Source organism: Antedon mediterranea, chromosome 10, assembly GCF_964355755.1.
Source record: "Antedon mediterranea chromosome 10, ecAntMedi1.1, whole genome shotgun sequence".
Lineage (NCBI taxonomy): Eukaryota > Metazoa > Echinodermata > Crinoidea > Comatulida > Antedonidae > Antedon > Antedon mediterranea.
The window spans coordinates 25,010,789-25,025,871 of record NC_092679.1 but is presented as its reverse complement, the minus strand read 5'-3'; the positions used below and the strand labels follow the sequence as shown (position 1 = coordinate 25,025,871).

Genomic DNA, 15,083 nt, shown 5'->3' with positions numbered 1-15,083 from the left:
ATGGATGGTGAATGGGATGGATCAGAGAGAGTACACTGTTACAGACGGAATATTTTAGCTTTAATTAGTTAAAATTGTCAGTATCCCGTGACAAATTGCACCCTGTGTGGTGTGGTATTGTTGGTGGTTAGGTTGGGAAAAGAGAACTAATTTGGTAATGAGAAATTTAGGGCAGTAGTAGGTTTAGGGCTAGCTAGCTCCTACCTAGGTCTAGCTCCCTAGCTAGTAGTAGTAGTAGTAGGCCTAGGCTAGCCTGTAGTGGATGCCTCCTCCTTCCTAGCTTACCTTAGGCTTCTTTAAGAAGCTCTTTCCCTGCCCTTCCCGGGCCTAGCTTATTAGGCCTAAACTATCTAGAATAGTATAGTCTAGGTGGTCCCGCCTAGATAGGCCTAGGCCCTACTAGTAGTAGAAAGGTTTTCATTTTTTTTTAATATAAAAGTAAACATTTTTAATTATTATATACAAAACTATGTTTCTCGACTTAAAAATCAGTTTGATTAGCAATATTGCTAAACAAAATTTTTAAATGAAAATTTTCCCGGATATTAATTATTATGTGTTATTATCTTTATCGTTTTGATTTAGCTTTTCGCTTTTTTTTTTTGTATCTCCATTGAGCCAGTCACTGATACCCACAGAATTGTCGTTTTTTCAGTAATTTGCCTTTGGATTTAATTATTATATTTAAGGAATGTATCATTTTTGACATGGGGTATACAATCTGAGCATTAACTGACATTTTTTTAATATACAGTACAAGAACTAGGCCTATTTATTAATATTTAAACCCTCATAACTTTCAGATAAATTAGTTGTTTATAAAATAAAGAAATATAGTTTTAATTTATTTACTGAAAACATTTCAAAATAACCTACATGTTAAAATTTCTGTCCATTTACAAATTTCCATTATTATTACAATATTATAATATAACATAAAACATGTAAGAAACAGTATTCCAAAAACACTAAATAAATCATTGGCATTGATAGTTACAAAAAAACATAATTTTGTAGGCCCTCCTATTACTTTTGTTGACCCCAATTAAAATATGTGTTTGTCCATAACAAACAGACATATTACACGCAATATATACAGTATGAGTAGGTGTTATGTCTGTCCATAAACAAATTTAATTAGGTCTACAAAAACAATTAAAGCGGACAAAAAACAGAATGCGCAGACTGTGGCATTATTAAGTGAAATTGCCAAATGGTTTGTATCACACAAGGATACAGTCAACTAATTTTGCAGCACGTTTTAATGAGTTAATAATAATATTAAAATGCTGATATTATTCATTTCCAAATAAACAGGTATATTATGTGAAGGCATGAGTTGCAGATTAAGTAAGCCCAAAGAACTTCAGGGCAGTGCACGAGTGATACGAGACCACTGTGCTGACTGGTATAATCATGTGATGAAGTGGGAAGAACTAAATGATGCAGGACTTGAAACTGCTAAGGAAATAGTCAATTACAAACTACAGGCACAGTATGATAAGCCGACTAATTCTATGATGTGACACATATAAGCCTCTTTTGTCATTTAAAGAAAATGTTTGGAATTTTTGTTCTTGAATTTATTTTAAATAGCTTTTACTTACAAAAATTTTTTATTTAAAATGTATTTTACCAGATATCAGACAGATTCAAATGAGCCTGTGGAAGAAGTATGTGGACAGGTTACCGAGGATAGTATGACACCCAGGTTGCAAGAACTTTGTTATGACTTACAAAAAAGCTTTGATGGACAGGTACTACTTTACAGTATATTATCACCTGAGCTGATACAACAAAGACCCCATTTACACTTCATCGACGATTTCTTAGCCGGCCCGAAGTCGGCCCGACGCCGGCTTTCTTTTTAGCCCGCAATGTGTTTACACTTACCCAAAAAGCCGGCCTCGGGCCCTTACTTTTGCGTTTACACTTGCTCTCGCGGAAGAGTGCTCGATGATACGATTTCGCTACATTCACGTCTTAAAAAGTTAATATTATAAGCGTTGTCGATCTACACTAGGCCTAGGCCTATCAACTTTATAAAAAAAGAATCAAATAACGGTATTTAATATTGATCAAAACAATTGTATTATTGCTTTTACTACTAATGTTTGCGTCTCGTTTTCTAAAGAATAGTAGTAGATCCTACGCCTTTTTCACGAAACGGAAGACATCTTCGATCGATGACAACACAAACAATGCCGTTCAACGAAGCGTAACCAACAGAAATAACATAGCGTTTTCAGCCTATTTTCGGAGGACAAGTTACTTAAAAATTCGTAACTCCTCAACGGACAGTCGTATGGACAAAATTGTTACTGTAAAATGTTCTTTAAAGATTAGCCTATAGAACTTTGTGATTAAAAAAAATTATAATTTTATAATAATAATAATAAGTCCATCGAAAAAAAACACCATAGTTTATAAGCATAGGCGCCGCATGGTGTCCTGAAATCCCCTGACTGAATCTACTGTTTTTATAGATTTGAAATTTTATATCAAAGGTTCACAAAAACTTGTCAAAGTCAACGATTTATTATTTATTTTAAATGCATTGAAGAAAAAATGAGTAAAAAGTGTATCAGTTTAAAACTGTTGGCATGGCAGTAGCTTTTTTATAATAATGGTTAAAATAAGATATCTTCTTTTTTTTTCAGGGAAAGCTTGTTCACAGAATGAGTAAATTAACTAAACACTTTGAAGCAACAATTCAACTGAAGTCAGATACAAGTTTAACGTTCCAAACGTGGCCAATTAAATATTTTTGTAAGCAAAACATTTCAAGTATTTTATACTGTATTACTAAAATAATAAATATAGTAAATTATCATTGGACAGTATGGTTTCAACCACTTTTTGATCAACCACATCAATTAAATAGACTTTGAAGAAAATTGATGGAGAACCCCACAAATATCAGAAACATGGCTATAGCCCTGAACATAAACTATTACTAATTTAATTTACAGATGAAACATCGCAAAAGATTCTTTCCATGTATGCAAAGGAATATTCTGTAAAACAAACTATTTTGGAAAACATAGCACACTCAAATAATAGAGATTTATTGATGATGTATGTGAGCATCTGGCAGGCACAACCCTATATTGAAAAACATGCCAAGATGTTACTTGAGTCTATGCTTGTTGAAACTGGTTATAGGTAACATAGTGGATACCAAACAGAAATGGTGGATACAAAGTGGTTTGAGAAGGGTATACAAAAACATGCCAAGATGTTACTTGAGTCTATGCTTGTTGAAACTGGTTATAGGTAAAATACCAAACAGAAATGGTGGATACAAAGTGGTTTGAGAAGGGTATACAACAACTAAGGACATTTTCATTTAGAAAATCAGTCATGATACATTTAAAAACACAAAGGTTAACTACTTATGCCTGTATAGTTTATCGTTTTATTTAAATTATTTCCACATAGAATACATGGGTCTTGTTTGAATCTCAATTCATTTTATAACATGAAACTTTTCTTACTAAAATAGATTATTCTATGTAGTTTCTGTTCTTCTTCCCTGAATCATGTTTATATAGTTGCTAAAAAAGGAATATGGTCAATTGAAAAATAATCTTGATTGTAAACATGCAGAATTATAAAGTGTATTCAGGTACTATCATAACATCCTAGTAAAATTATTCACAATACATTTTTTCTGAACAAAAGATACTATAGTCCTAAATTTGTAAAAGATTTCTTACAAAAACACCACCCAAGTTCGTCATCAGTGATGACAATGTGTGTGGAAACATGATTTGTAATTTATCCAGATAAAATAGAAACCTTATTTTAAGTTAAACCCTTAATTAGGGTGAAGGATATCAATCTGAGATCCTTCATAAAATGTGCCAAAAGTGTGCAGACTGCCACTCACAATGATACACAAAATAAACGCTTCCATAGATGCATTATCCCAGATCAATAACTGCAGTTTGAATGGCTCATAGTAGACAACTTTACCAGTAGTAGGTACTACAATAGACAAAATCCTACATCAATTAGTTAGACTCATGACTTCCTAGATAGACATTATATTAAAATAAAATTATTGGATTGCTCAAGACTGTACACGTAAAAGACAAGAATGATTAAAAATATAGTAGGCTATAGATTTAAAATGTAACTTTAGCTTCAGAAGTTTTCCAGAATATAATAATTAAAATATAAAAAGTTAATTACAATGAAATCTCTTATTTTTTTTGTATGTGTGTAAAGTTTTGTATTTATATTCTCGTTAAATTATTGGACTGCCAAAAATGAACATTTTATAAATAACATTAAATAATTACATTTGATGGCAAATATTGAATATCATATAGAAACGAACATTTACAGTTTCACAAACTAGTGAAGGGATTTAGAAAGTTTTAGAATTTTTTAATATTTGATATAATGTTAATTGTGTATATTGAATATGAACTAATCCACAAGACGGTATACTGTAGTAACAGTTTAAAAAGGGTTAGGGTCATTGTTTAGAAGGCACATAGGTAACCAGGATCAAGTTGGTGCAACCTCACTGCTCAAATCTGTTGGGTTGACATTTAATTCAGAAACCATTGAAACATTGGTTTCCATTGATGACATCTCTGTTGTGTCAACATTAGAGAATTGCATTCTACCATCAACTGACAACAGCTCTTGAATTGTCTCAATGCTCATCCCATCTGGTGCTTGGATCTGCATTGTTGTGCCATCTGGTCTCTGCACAATAAATATACCATCCTGAAGTTGCATCAGTGTACTTCCAACTGGCATGATATCTATTGCAGATGTATCATCAACCTCACCAAGAACATCTTCTTCAACCATCAGTTCCTGCCAAACAAAATAATTAATACAACTAGTGTGTGTGCCTACCTATACCTTTTAGTATGGTTTCTTAATCAAAGGGGTCATGGGTTAAACACAACGACGGTGGCGGCCAGACCTCCTGGCAACCTATCAATTTATATAGCGCCATTCCAACATTCATTGCTCACCTAGTTCCATGGAATATTCGTCACAATGTGGGACTGGCATTCTGCAATTGCAGTTTAAGTTATATATTTCTGTCTTGTGGGAGCAGAACTTAAAGTGTATCAAATAAAAACCAAAGTATGTTTTTATTGTTTTGTCAAACCCTTTCATACTAAAAGGTGGTATACTGTTTTCCATAAAGACATTTGATCTGAATAAATAAATTAAAAAATGGTAATAATCATTATGTATTGAGAAAAGGGCTCTATACATTGAGATATAATGTGGTCTTCTTTCCAGAAGTCTTGCTCCAGTAAGGATAATCAAAATAAAATTATGTTGACATTGAAATATGTAAAGTACGCTTTACCTGTGACCCATCACTCTCAACATCTGGCAGCAGTGGTAGTGCTGCTGATGAGCTTTTGATATTGAAATATGTAAAGTACGCTTTACCTGTAACCCATCACTCTCAACATCTGGCAGCAGTGGTAGTGCTGCTGCCGATGAGCTTTTGTCTACATCAGTGTATTCATTATCCTCCTCAGAAAAAGATTCAATCAGTTGGTCTTGTCCTGTTCTGGTCAATTCTAAGTTTTGTGATAAGCTGTCAGGTATTATTGAAGGAGTTGAAATTGCAGGTTGAACACTTGTATCTGATACAGAGACCTTTAAAGGATTCATTAAATACAATCAGATGTTATCATGAACCATATGATTTACAAACACATCAGTAGTAACACATGGGGTATCTAAATAATTGCAATTTATTTTTAAACTACATTTGAAAACTGCCTGGGTGTTTATTCGAGGGAGACGCTTATTCCAAATGATGTTCCTATGGGGATGAATTTAATCGATGGCCGTGTTTATTTAAATTAATTCAAATAAAACTAGTAGAAAAATAAATATTGGTATATACTAACCTTATCCACGTCATTCATAATCGGTTTTAATTCAGGAAGTGGACGCCCTGGTGGAATAGGGTGCTCTGCAATTGGTCCAGGGGTGACAACTGATTTCAGATTAAGAGGTCTGTTACGAAGTGGTGTTAAAGTTGGCATATTTTTTGGCACTTGACTCTGTATAGAATATTTAATAAACACTCTGAATCTTCATAGTCATTGAAATAACACATAAAGAGTCTTTGAAAAAAGATTGGCAATGAGCTTGATTAACTAGTATTAGTTAATATTTTCTGTACACTTTGACCGATTGATTCTAACTCTACACATTATATCTGAATGTACTGATTTTTATGCCTTAAGCATACAGTAAAAAACCGTTTTAGAAGATTATAAAGTAGTCCCTAATCCTTACAAGGACACTATTACTAAACCACATTAGTGTACAATACTAAAGTCACTTATTTTAATTATTAATTAGTGTAATCACACTAACTAAACAGATTGATTCCTGCACATCAAATGTTCACTCCGATCAGTGACTAAACAAAAAATGTAACAAAAAGTGTTGTTTAATACACAAATATGCTAGTTATAATTATTTATGATTATCACTTATAAAGATTTTTTCTACAACATACTGAACTTGGGAACATTTCTTTTAATTTTTTTACTTGACTTTATTTGCCACAGAGAATTGAATTTTGTGTAAAGAAAATTAGTTCCGACTGAAGTTCAGTTTTAATGTAAAAGTTTTGCTGTACAAACCAAATTAAACTCCACTTACAGAATCCATTTGTTCATTACAAGTTGTCTTCTTTGCCAGTGAAGTTTCCAATACTTCATTCTTTTTCCCATCTTCTTTCTGGATTAATGGAATTATTACTGGAGACATTACAGTTGGTTGTCCAGTAACAGCAGGTATTAAAGAGTCTTTGACTTCATAGTAACCTGTAGTTAGTCCTAATGATGCAGCTATAACATCATCCACAATATCTAACCTTATCTGAGATGAAGAACTATTGTCTTCAATACTACTATTGACTGTTGAAATTGTATCAGAAATACGTGTCACACTTCCACTGGCAATCTTTTTTATTTCTTTTACAAGAGCTAAATATTCATTGTAAATGTCCACAAAGTTTTTTCTTTTTGTTTCTTCTCCTTCTATTTTCATGAGAAGGAACTCCCAGGGAGTGAGTACCCTTGGTAATCGAGGTAGAATGACATCAAGGAAATCATCGTCCACAAATGTATTTAGTAACTGAAATGAAAAGCAAAAATAATGACAGGAGCTGTCGGGAATGTCCTAGGAACTGAGTGTGTTGGCAATTACACACCGATCCCTGGATGAGTGTGTTGGCAATTACACACTGATCCCTGGATGAGTGTGTTGGCAATTACACACTGATCCCTGGATGAGTGTGTTGGCAATTGAACACTGATCCCTGGATGAGTGTGCTGCCAATTACACACTGATCCCTGGATGAGTGTGTTGGCAATTACACACTGATCCCTGGATGAGTGTGTTGGCAATTACACACTGATCCCTGGATGAGTGTGTTGGCAATTACACACTGATCCCTGGATAAGTGTGTTGGCAATTACACACTGATCCCTGGATAAGTGTGTTGGCAATTACACACCGATCCCTGGATGAGTGTGTTGGCAATTACACACCGATCCCTGGATAGTGTGTTGGCAATTACACACTGATCCCTGGATAAGTGTGTTGGCAATTACACACTGATCCCTGGATGAGTGTGTTGGCAATTACACACTGATCCCTGGATAAAGTGTGTTGGCAATTAAACACTGATCCCTGGATGAGTGTGTTGGCAATTACACACTGATCCCTGGATGAGTGTGTTGCCAATTACACACTGATCCCTGGATGAGTGTGTTGCCAATTACACACTGATCCCTGGATGAGTGTGTTGGCAATTACACACCGATCCCTGGATGAGTGTGTTGGCAATTACACACCGATTCCTGGATAAGTGTATTGCCAATTATACACTGATCCCTGGATGAGTGTGTTGGCAATTGAACACTGATCCCTGGATGAGTGTGTTGACAATTACACACTGATCCCTGGATGAGTGTGTTGCCAATTACACACTAATCCCTGGATGAGTGTGTTGCCAATTACACACCGATCCCTGGATGAGTGTGTTGGCAATTACACACCAATCCCTGGATGAGTGTGTTGGCAATTACACACCAATCCCTGGATGAGTGTGTTAGCAATTACACATCGATCCCTGGATGAGTGTGTTGACAATTACACACTGATCCCTGGATGAGTGTGTTGACAATTACACACTGATCCCTGGATGAGTGTGTTGCCAATTACACACTGATCCCTGGATGAGTGTGTTGGCAATTACACACTTATACCTGGATGAGTGTGTTGGCAATTACACACTGATCCCTGGATGAGTGTGTTGGCAATTACACACTGATCCCTGGATAAGTGTGTTGGCAATTACACACTGATCCCTGGATGAGTGTGTTGGCAATTACACACCGATCCCTGGATGAGTGTGTTGGCAATTACACACCGATCCCTGGATGAGTGTGTTGGCAATTACACACCGATCCCTGGATGAGTGTGTTGCCAATTACACACTGATCCCTGGATGAGTGTGTTGACAATTACACACCGATCCCTGGATAGTGTGTTGGCAATTACACACCGATCCCTGGATGAGTGTGTTGGCAATTACACACTGATCCCTGGATGAGTGTGTTGGCAATTACACACTGATCCCTGGATGAGTGTGTTGGCAATTACACACCGATCCCTGGATGAGTGTGTTGACAATTACACACCGATCCCTGGATGAGTGTGTTGACAATTACACACTGATCCCTGGATGAGTGTGTTGACAATTACACACTCATCCCTGGATGAGTGTGTTGCCAATTACACACTCATCCCTGGATGAGTGTGTTGCCAATTACACACTCATCCCTGGATGAGTGTGTTGACAATTACACACCGATCCCTGGATCTGTGTTGTGTGTTAGGAATTACACACTCATGTTTTTTAAACCAATTAATAGAACTAAAAATAAAAATAGAGACATTACCTCTTTTGCTTTTTGTTTCCTCTTATCCAGTGGAAGTTTTTCTGTGTTTTTCATTGAAAACACCCCTGCAGAATTGTAGGTCTTGTTATTGTAATTGCATACTGGGGGTCGTCCACGACCTCTACGTTTCCTGACCCCTCTACCACGGCCTCTCATCAATGGGTTGTGTACCCTTGATAGCTGAGAGGATGCAGTCTCAACAGGGATATATTCACCAGGTTCTGATGAAATCTGATCCAGTTTTCCGAAATCTTTAGAATCTATCTGTTCACTAATTAAAAAAGGCAATATTTTGTTATCTATTATATGCTCTCACTCATCAACCATTTACAACTTTGTATTTCATCACAAAGTATTAATACATTTTCAGATCATTCAATACACAAGAGCGCGAGTGGCTTTACTGAAATAAATTTTTATAATTATGTTTTATTTTATACTGTACATAAATTCCCAGGCATAGGCAAAATTTAAAACTGTTTAGTCATATATTTAGACATTAATTTAATTTTGAAACATCAAATTGATTTACCTTTGAATATCAGACTGTTTCTTTACAGGAGATAGGCCTACTGGTGTACCATGAGTGGGGTTCTGCCGAAAATGACGATCTAAACTTGCCTGACCAATGTAAGATTTATCACAATTTGTGCATTTAAAGTTCTTAGGCTTATCCGAAAGGATAGAAATATCTTTGTCATTTTTGTCAGTATAATCTTCGTACTCCTCCTCTGATGAATCACTTTCGACTTCTTCTGTTGGAAGTATTGTTTTATAGTCTCTGATGCGATAAAGTGGTGGTCGAGAAATCCGTCCAGACCTTGTTATTTTTTTCACAGGACGTGTCACTTTCAATGTTTTCTGTTTTTCATCAGGTTCATCAAATTTCTTTCGTTTACGACCTACTTGTACCTGATTAGTTTTTGTGTTAGTTGCTGGGATGAATTTATTTGCTTCATTAATCGCAGATTTTATACTAGAATTAATCCCCCAATTTCCACTTCCCAATGACTCATCAGGTACCTGTACAATCGTGATTTGTTGTCCAGGATTTCGTTTCATCAAAGCTTGTACCTCTGCATTGTTAAGAATTGTTTGTAAAAGTGGCCCACTCATTGAACCACTTGGTCCAGTTAGTGATGTTCCTGGGGGTGTTTTAATTGTAATTGTTGCAGCAGATTTTGTCTGAAGCGGTATTGGTGATAACGTTTGCTCTTCTTTGGCAATTGGTTGTGGCACTGTAGAAGGTATTGGAGGACCAACCTTTGAAAACATGTCAGCACTACGATTTGTTCTACTTATAACAGAAGAGTCTGACTGGTTGCTAGATACACTACTAGTTGAGATAGTACTCATTAGATTTGCAGCATTTGGGTCAATCATGCTTGCAATTGATCCAAGTATACTACTTGCCGCACTTGTAGACGATGATAGTTCAACCGGTATAGGGTGCATTCCAAGGCTACTGCTGCTTGCTGTAGTTATTTTATTGAGTTTTGCAGAATCAAAATTTCTAGCAACGTTAATTGATGTCATATTAATAGTTTTTCCATTTTGAAGATTTTGTGTATTTCTAGGACCGGTAGTAGGTCTAGACAACTCTTCTGTATTTTTTTCTGTTTTCCTCAAAATTAAATTTTTATTTGATGGTCTTAATAACTCATCTTGCCCCATCATAAAAACGGGTGCACAGTTTTCTGAAATACTACCTACCAGAGTACTAACAACAGCCCCATGAGTTGAAGCAGGCCTACATGTATTTGAATCTAGGCCTAGGCCTAGTAGCCCTAACTCAGAATCTCTGTCCATCATTGAATGTTCACGAGCGACGACACCTTCTTCCTCCGTTTGGCCACCATGATGGTTTTCAGGCTGGGTTAGGCCTAGCCCTACCAACAATTCAGAATTACGTTGTGCACTGCTAAGTGCCATTGAAACAATATCCATAGTACCTATTTATATTATGATTAACCTAACATTTTCCCGGATAAATTGTGGTTTTTCAAAGATCGGTTTTTATCACTTCTTCGTTGAATTTAGTGTGAAGACTAGGGCCGGGCCTAGGCCTAGCGTGAACCGATAGTATTAGTGTTTATGTCTTGCGGCGTCGGCGGCGGCCTAGCCTGTGTACAGTGTGTGTGTGTGCAGTTATAGAGTAGAGTCGCGACATACAGTTTCGGTCACATGGTAAAATGAACGCCCTCAATCCCGAGCATTGGGACCAAAACTTTTTACAGTTCAGTACTTATGGCGCGTCACATAAATAACATTAATACTGAGGCCTACCAAAGAATATATATCACAAGAATGAGTAATCCGCGATTTTCCCTGTAACAGTAATATTGTCCATGTGGTAGGGCGCCGCCATAAGTGTGGATGTATCTGGGATGTATACAACTTTTTGTGACGGTTTCACTAATCAAAGGCTGGACCACCGGTAGTATTTTCATGATAAAAATGTTATAAACTACATGCCAACATCATGTTAAATACTATTTGGATGTTTAATTGTTCGTTTTATGCAATTTATTTAGTAAAAACTGCCGTATAAACAGTTTGCTTTATCAACCGGGCGCTACGATAGCGTGACCGGGCGTGTTGGTGTTTACGCGTTTTCACGAACGATAGTTTAATAATATTCCTATATTTAACTTGTTTCTGGTAAAACAAATAAATGTTAATGATATTTAACATTTTGTCCTATTAATAACATGTATTTTATACTAATTTTTATCATAAAAACAATACTTAATTTACCGGGCGTAGAGTAGTACATGGCAATGGTAAAGAATAGGCCGTGCTGAGTAACGATTCGTTGATTTTTGGTGTTGCTGTGTTAGGCTTTTTTTGTGAACTAACTTAGCATGTTAGTAAATAATTGTCTGTAAAAGTGAATGTACACTAGTTTGTTAATAAATACGTATTATAAAATAGTTTACAATTGCAAAATATATTATCATAATTCTATTTAATGTGACATGTATAATATCTATTAAATCAAGTCTTATTTAGTATGTTATGCGCGATTTGAACGATTTGCGCAATTTGAAATTGCGCAAAAAAATCCTTGCGCAATTTGAAATTGCGCAAAGAATTCTTGCGCAATTTAAAATTGCGCAAGGATTTTTTTGCGCAATTTCAAATTGCGCAATCAACTTGCGCAATTTCAAATTGCGCAAGAAATCTTTGCGCAATTTTAAATTGCGCTGCACAATTTGTAAATTGCGCAAGATAGTTCTTGCGCAATATGACACCTTTGCGCAATTTGAAAACGAACTGTAAATTTTCCCATACATGGCTAGGCTAGGCCTAGGCAGAGGAGTTTAAAATTTAGTATTTTATTATATAGGGTAAATAAGACCATTTCAATGAAGATAATGTTAATACAGTACTCACTTTTTAAGTTTTTAATATTAGTTTAAGCTAGGCCATGTAACCTAGTCAGTATCAGTAGTCCAGACCCTAGCTAGGCTAGAGTAGTATAGCCGGCCGCCCGCGCCGCGCCCGCCTGGTGGAACACCACCGCTTCGTTTTCCTTCGTCGGTTCTTCGACGGTATGCTAACTTATAACAATATTTGCACTACTAAAATAAGGAAATGCGATATTTATCTTTAATTTTGAATCATTCTTAGAAATTACTATAAAAATATGGGTGTGCATGATTTCACAATCTGTCGAAAAACCTTGCGCAATTTGCAGATTACTTGCGCAATTTAATACGTTGCTTGCGCAATTTGAAACACATGTTTCAATTCAAATTGCGCAAGGATTTTTTTTGCGCAATTTCAAATTGCGCAAATCGTTCAAATCGCGCATAACATATACATCCGCCCTTATGAGGGCGGGCATCACTCTCTGGAGCTCTCTGTTACAAATTTCTCATGCAAAAATCGCGGAATACTCATTCTTGTGATATATATTCTTTGGGCCTACTTATAAACACAAATAATAGTTTGGAAGTCCGAGATTATAATGAACCGTCGGGAGATGACAATCTCTCATGTAGGAGGTTTAAATTGTGTTAAAGGGTAATGGTGGCTGCAGTCTGTGGACCAGACAGATAAATATTACTAAATCGGAATGATAAAATTTAGCAAAATAAACCAGGTAAAGTTGGTGGTTTGAATTAATGTCATGCAATAGCAACGGCGCAGATCCTGTGGTGTGGTGTTATCCCCTCCACCATCCCATGTGTTTTTTGTGGGGTGGTTCGGATTTTCCCCTTACTTTTCAACAGCAATATCATTGCAATGACAATTACCTTAAAGGGGGGTTCCGGGTTTAAAATGAATAGTAAAAAATGTAAAATATATTTGTTTGTCTCTTGAACGGTAAAAGTTTCAATTTATATAAGCGTCCAGTGAAGCAGAACGAAGGCTGTGAAATGAGGCCAGATTACAAGTGCAGCTACGGCAAAATCACACTGTGGTTACAGAATACGAAATTCGTGAAATGGTCAATCTTCCGACGACTCGTTATCATTAACCATATCAATTACTTTTGTAAAATTATACTTATCTTATGTAATTTTAGTCGGTCTTCCCATTTATAAAATCAATTTTCTATGAAAATCCATCAAAACAGTGAAAAATTAGATAAGTTTGCACTTTACGTTTGCCGATTTTCGCACTGACTTAGGGAAAGCCTTCAAAATCAATGAAGCGTAACGTATACAATCCTGCACCACCTGCTGAGCGAGGAGAGCGAGACGACGATACACGTGCTCTCTCTGCCCATGCCTGGCATCGTCACGTGATAAGCAGATACAGTATACAATACCAAACTGGTCGGGTCGAGTATACCCCGTCTATATCACAACATGAACGATGTACAGTATTTGATTGAAGGTCGACTCAACCTACCGGAATGGTATAGATAATATAGCTCGAATGAGAGAGTTGGAATATTTGTAAACATAAGTACAGTATTGCTAATTTTAACAAGTGTAGCCTATAGTAAAAGGCCTGGTAGTATCAATTCGCATAATGCCATAGGGTCTACTACACTAGCTAGCTCAATTTTTAACTGGGCCGGATCGGCTAGGCTAGGCTAGGTAGGTCTCCTTCCTACTACCGGTCTACTTGCTTGATGCAGTATCCGCTTTTTTGGAGAGTAAACTAACTAGGCCTACTTATTAGACGTGCGGACGGCGATCGGACCTTGTTTTGCCTCAATATTTACAGCCGATTTTTGTAGAACGTTTTAGGTTTAGGCCTAGATTGTTTAGGAGTTTGGTTTTGATAGGATGGGTTTGGAATCCACTGAGTTTTGTTATTTATGGGCCAATCGTTCAGTAATAGGCTAGCTAGGCCCATGAATGATGGCCCCAATGCAATGTTTTAACGTAGCCATCGTGGCATGGAATCCCTAGTCAGAAATGGCTCTCACCCCGGCATGAATAAAATGATTTAGGCCTAGCCTACTAGTACGTGAAGCCGATATACGATCTGTACTATTATTAATTCGAGGTATAAAATTAGTATAATTTATGACTCCGTAATCTGTACTAAATTTTGTATTTCATTAAATGTCAAATAAATATATGCTACTACTGTTATTATTACACTTTAGGCCTAGCTTAGCAAATCTACAAAAAAATGTATTTCACAATGATCGGGTGGTCATCGTTTGACAGAGGAGAGAGAACATAACGTACAAGCTTGACGTCGTGAGTTTGGAATCCACTGATGACGTGATTTTGTGAATATCTCATGAATATTAATGAGCTTCCCTAAGCTGCTGAAAAACAGACTTTCCATGAATTTACCCTAAAATGTATATGAAATTTAATTTTTTTAATTTCTCGTTATTACTTCTTCATTCTGACATGTCTATATTGTTATAATGTTTTTTATTTAATAAATAAACGATATTTAAAAGCAATTTTAAACCCAGAATCCCCCTTTAAGATACATTTTTTTTTTAATCTAAAAAGAAAACATCATAGGTAATGAACAGACATGAACGTACGTGTGAAACCAAATATCCTGGTACAGTACACATAGTGATGATCAACTCAGCTCTGAAAAAAATACGGCCAAGATAATCAAAAAAGGTCACCAAAGGTTATATTTCCTCAGAAACCTAAATAAGTTTAATGTTAG

At 36.1% G+C, this 15,083-nt stretch overlaps 2 protein-coding genes across 3 annotated transcripts; one reads left to right on the top strand and one right to left on the bottom strand.

Moving 5' to 3' along the window:
• Nucleotide 1: 1 nt before the first annotated feature.
• On the top strand, nucleotides 2-4,161 carry LOC140061084 (cyclin-dependent kinase 2-interacting protein-like). Of its 2 annotated transcripts, none has more exons than XM_072107518.1 (5): nucleotides 2-154; nucleotides 1,318-1,495; nucleotides 1,640-1,757; nucleotides 2,661-2,769; nucleotides 2,973-4,146. In XM_072107518.1, exons 2-5 carry the CDS (start codon nucleotides 1,335-1,337, stop codon nucleotides 3,167-3,169), a joined length of 585 nt encoding a protein of 194 aa, XP_071963619.1. In that variant the 5' UTR covers nucleotides 2-154; nucleotides 1,318-1,334; the 3' UTR covers nucleotides 3,170-4,146. The 2 variants fall into 2 exon arrangements, with proteins under 2 accessions (XP_071963619.1, XP_071963620.1); XM_072107519.1 differs by having other exon boundaries at nucleotides 15-76; nucleotides 2,973-4,161.
• LOC140061082 (uncharacterized) lies at nucleotides 4,147-11,051 on the bottom strand. Its single transcript, XM_072107508.1, has 6 exons — nucleotides 9,511-11,051; nucleotides 8,979-9,249; nucleotides 6,670-7,146; nucleotides 5,904-6,059; nucleotides 5,434-5,646; nucleotides 4,147-4,836 (listed from the first exon to the last, which is right to left on the bottom strand). The coding sequence occupies exons 1-6, from the start codon at nucleotides 10,923-10,925 to the stop codon at nucleotides 4,519-4,521; spliced, it is 2,850 nt and encodes a 949-aa protein (XP_071963609.1). The 5' UTR covers nucleotides 10,926-11,051; the 3' UTR covers nucleotides 4,147-4,518.
• Nucleotides 11,052-15,083: the final 4,032 nt, after the last annotated feature.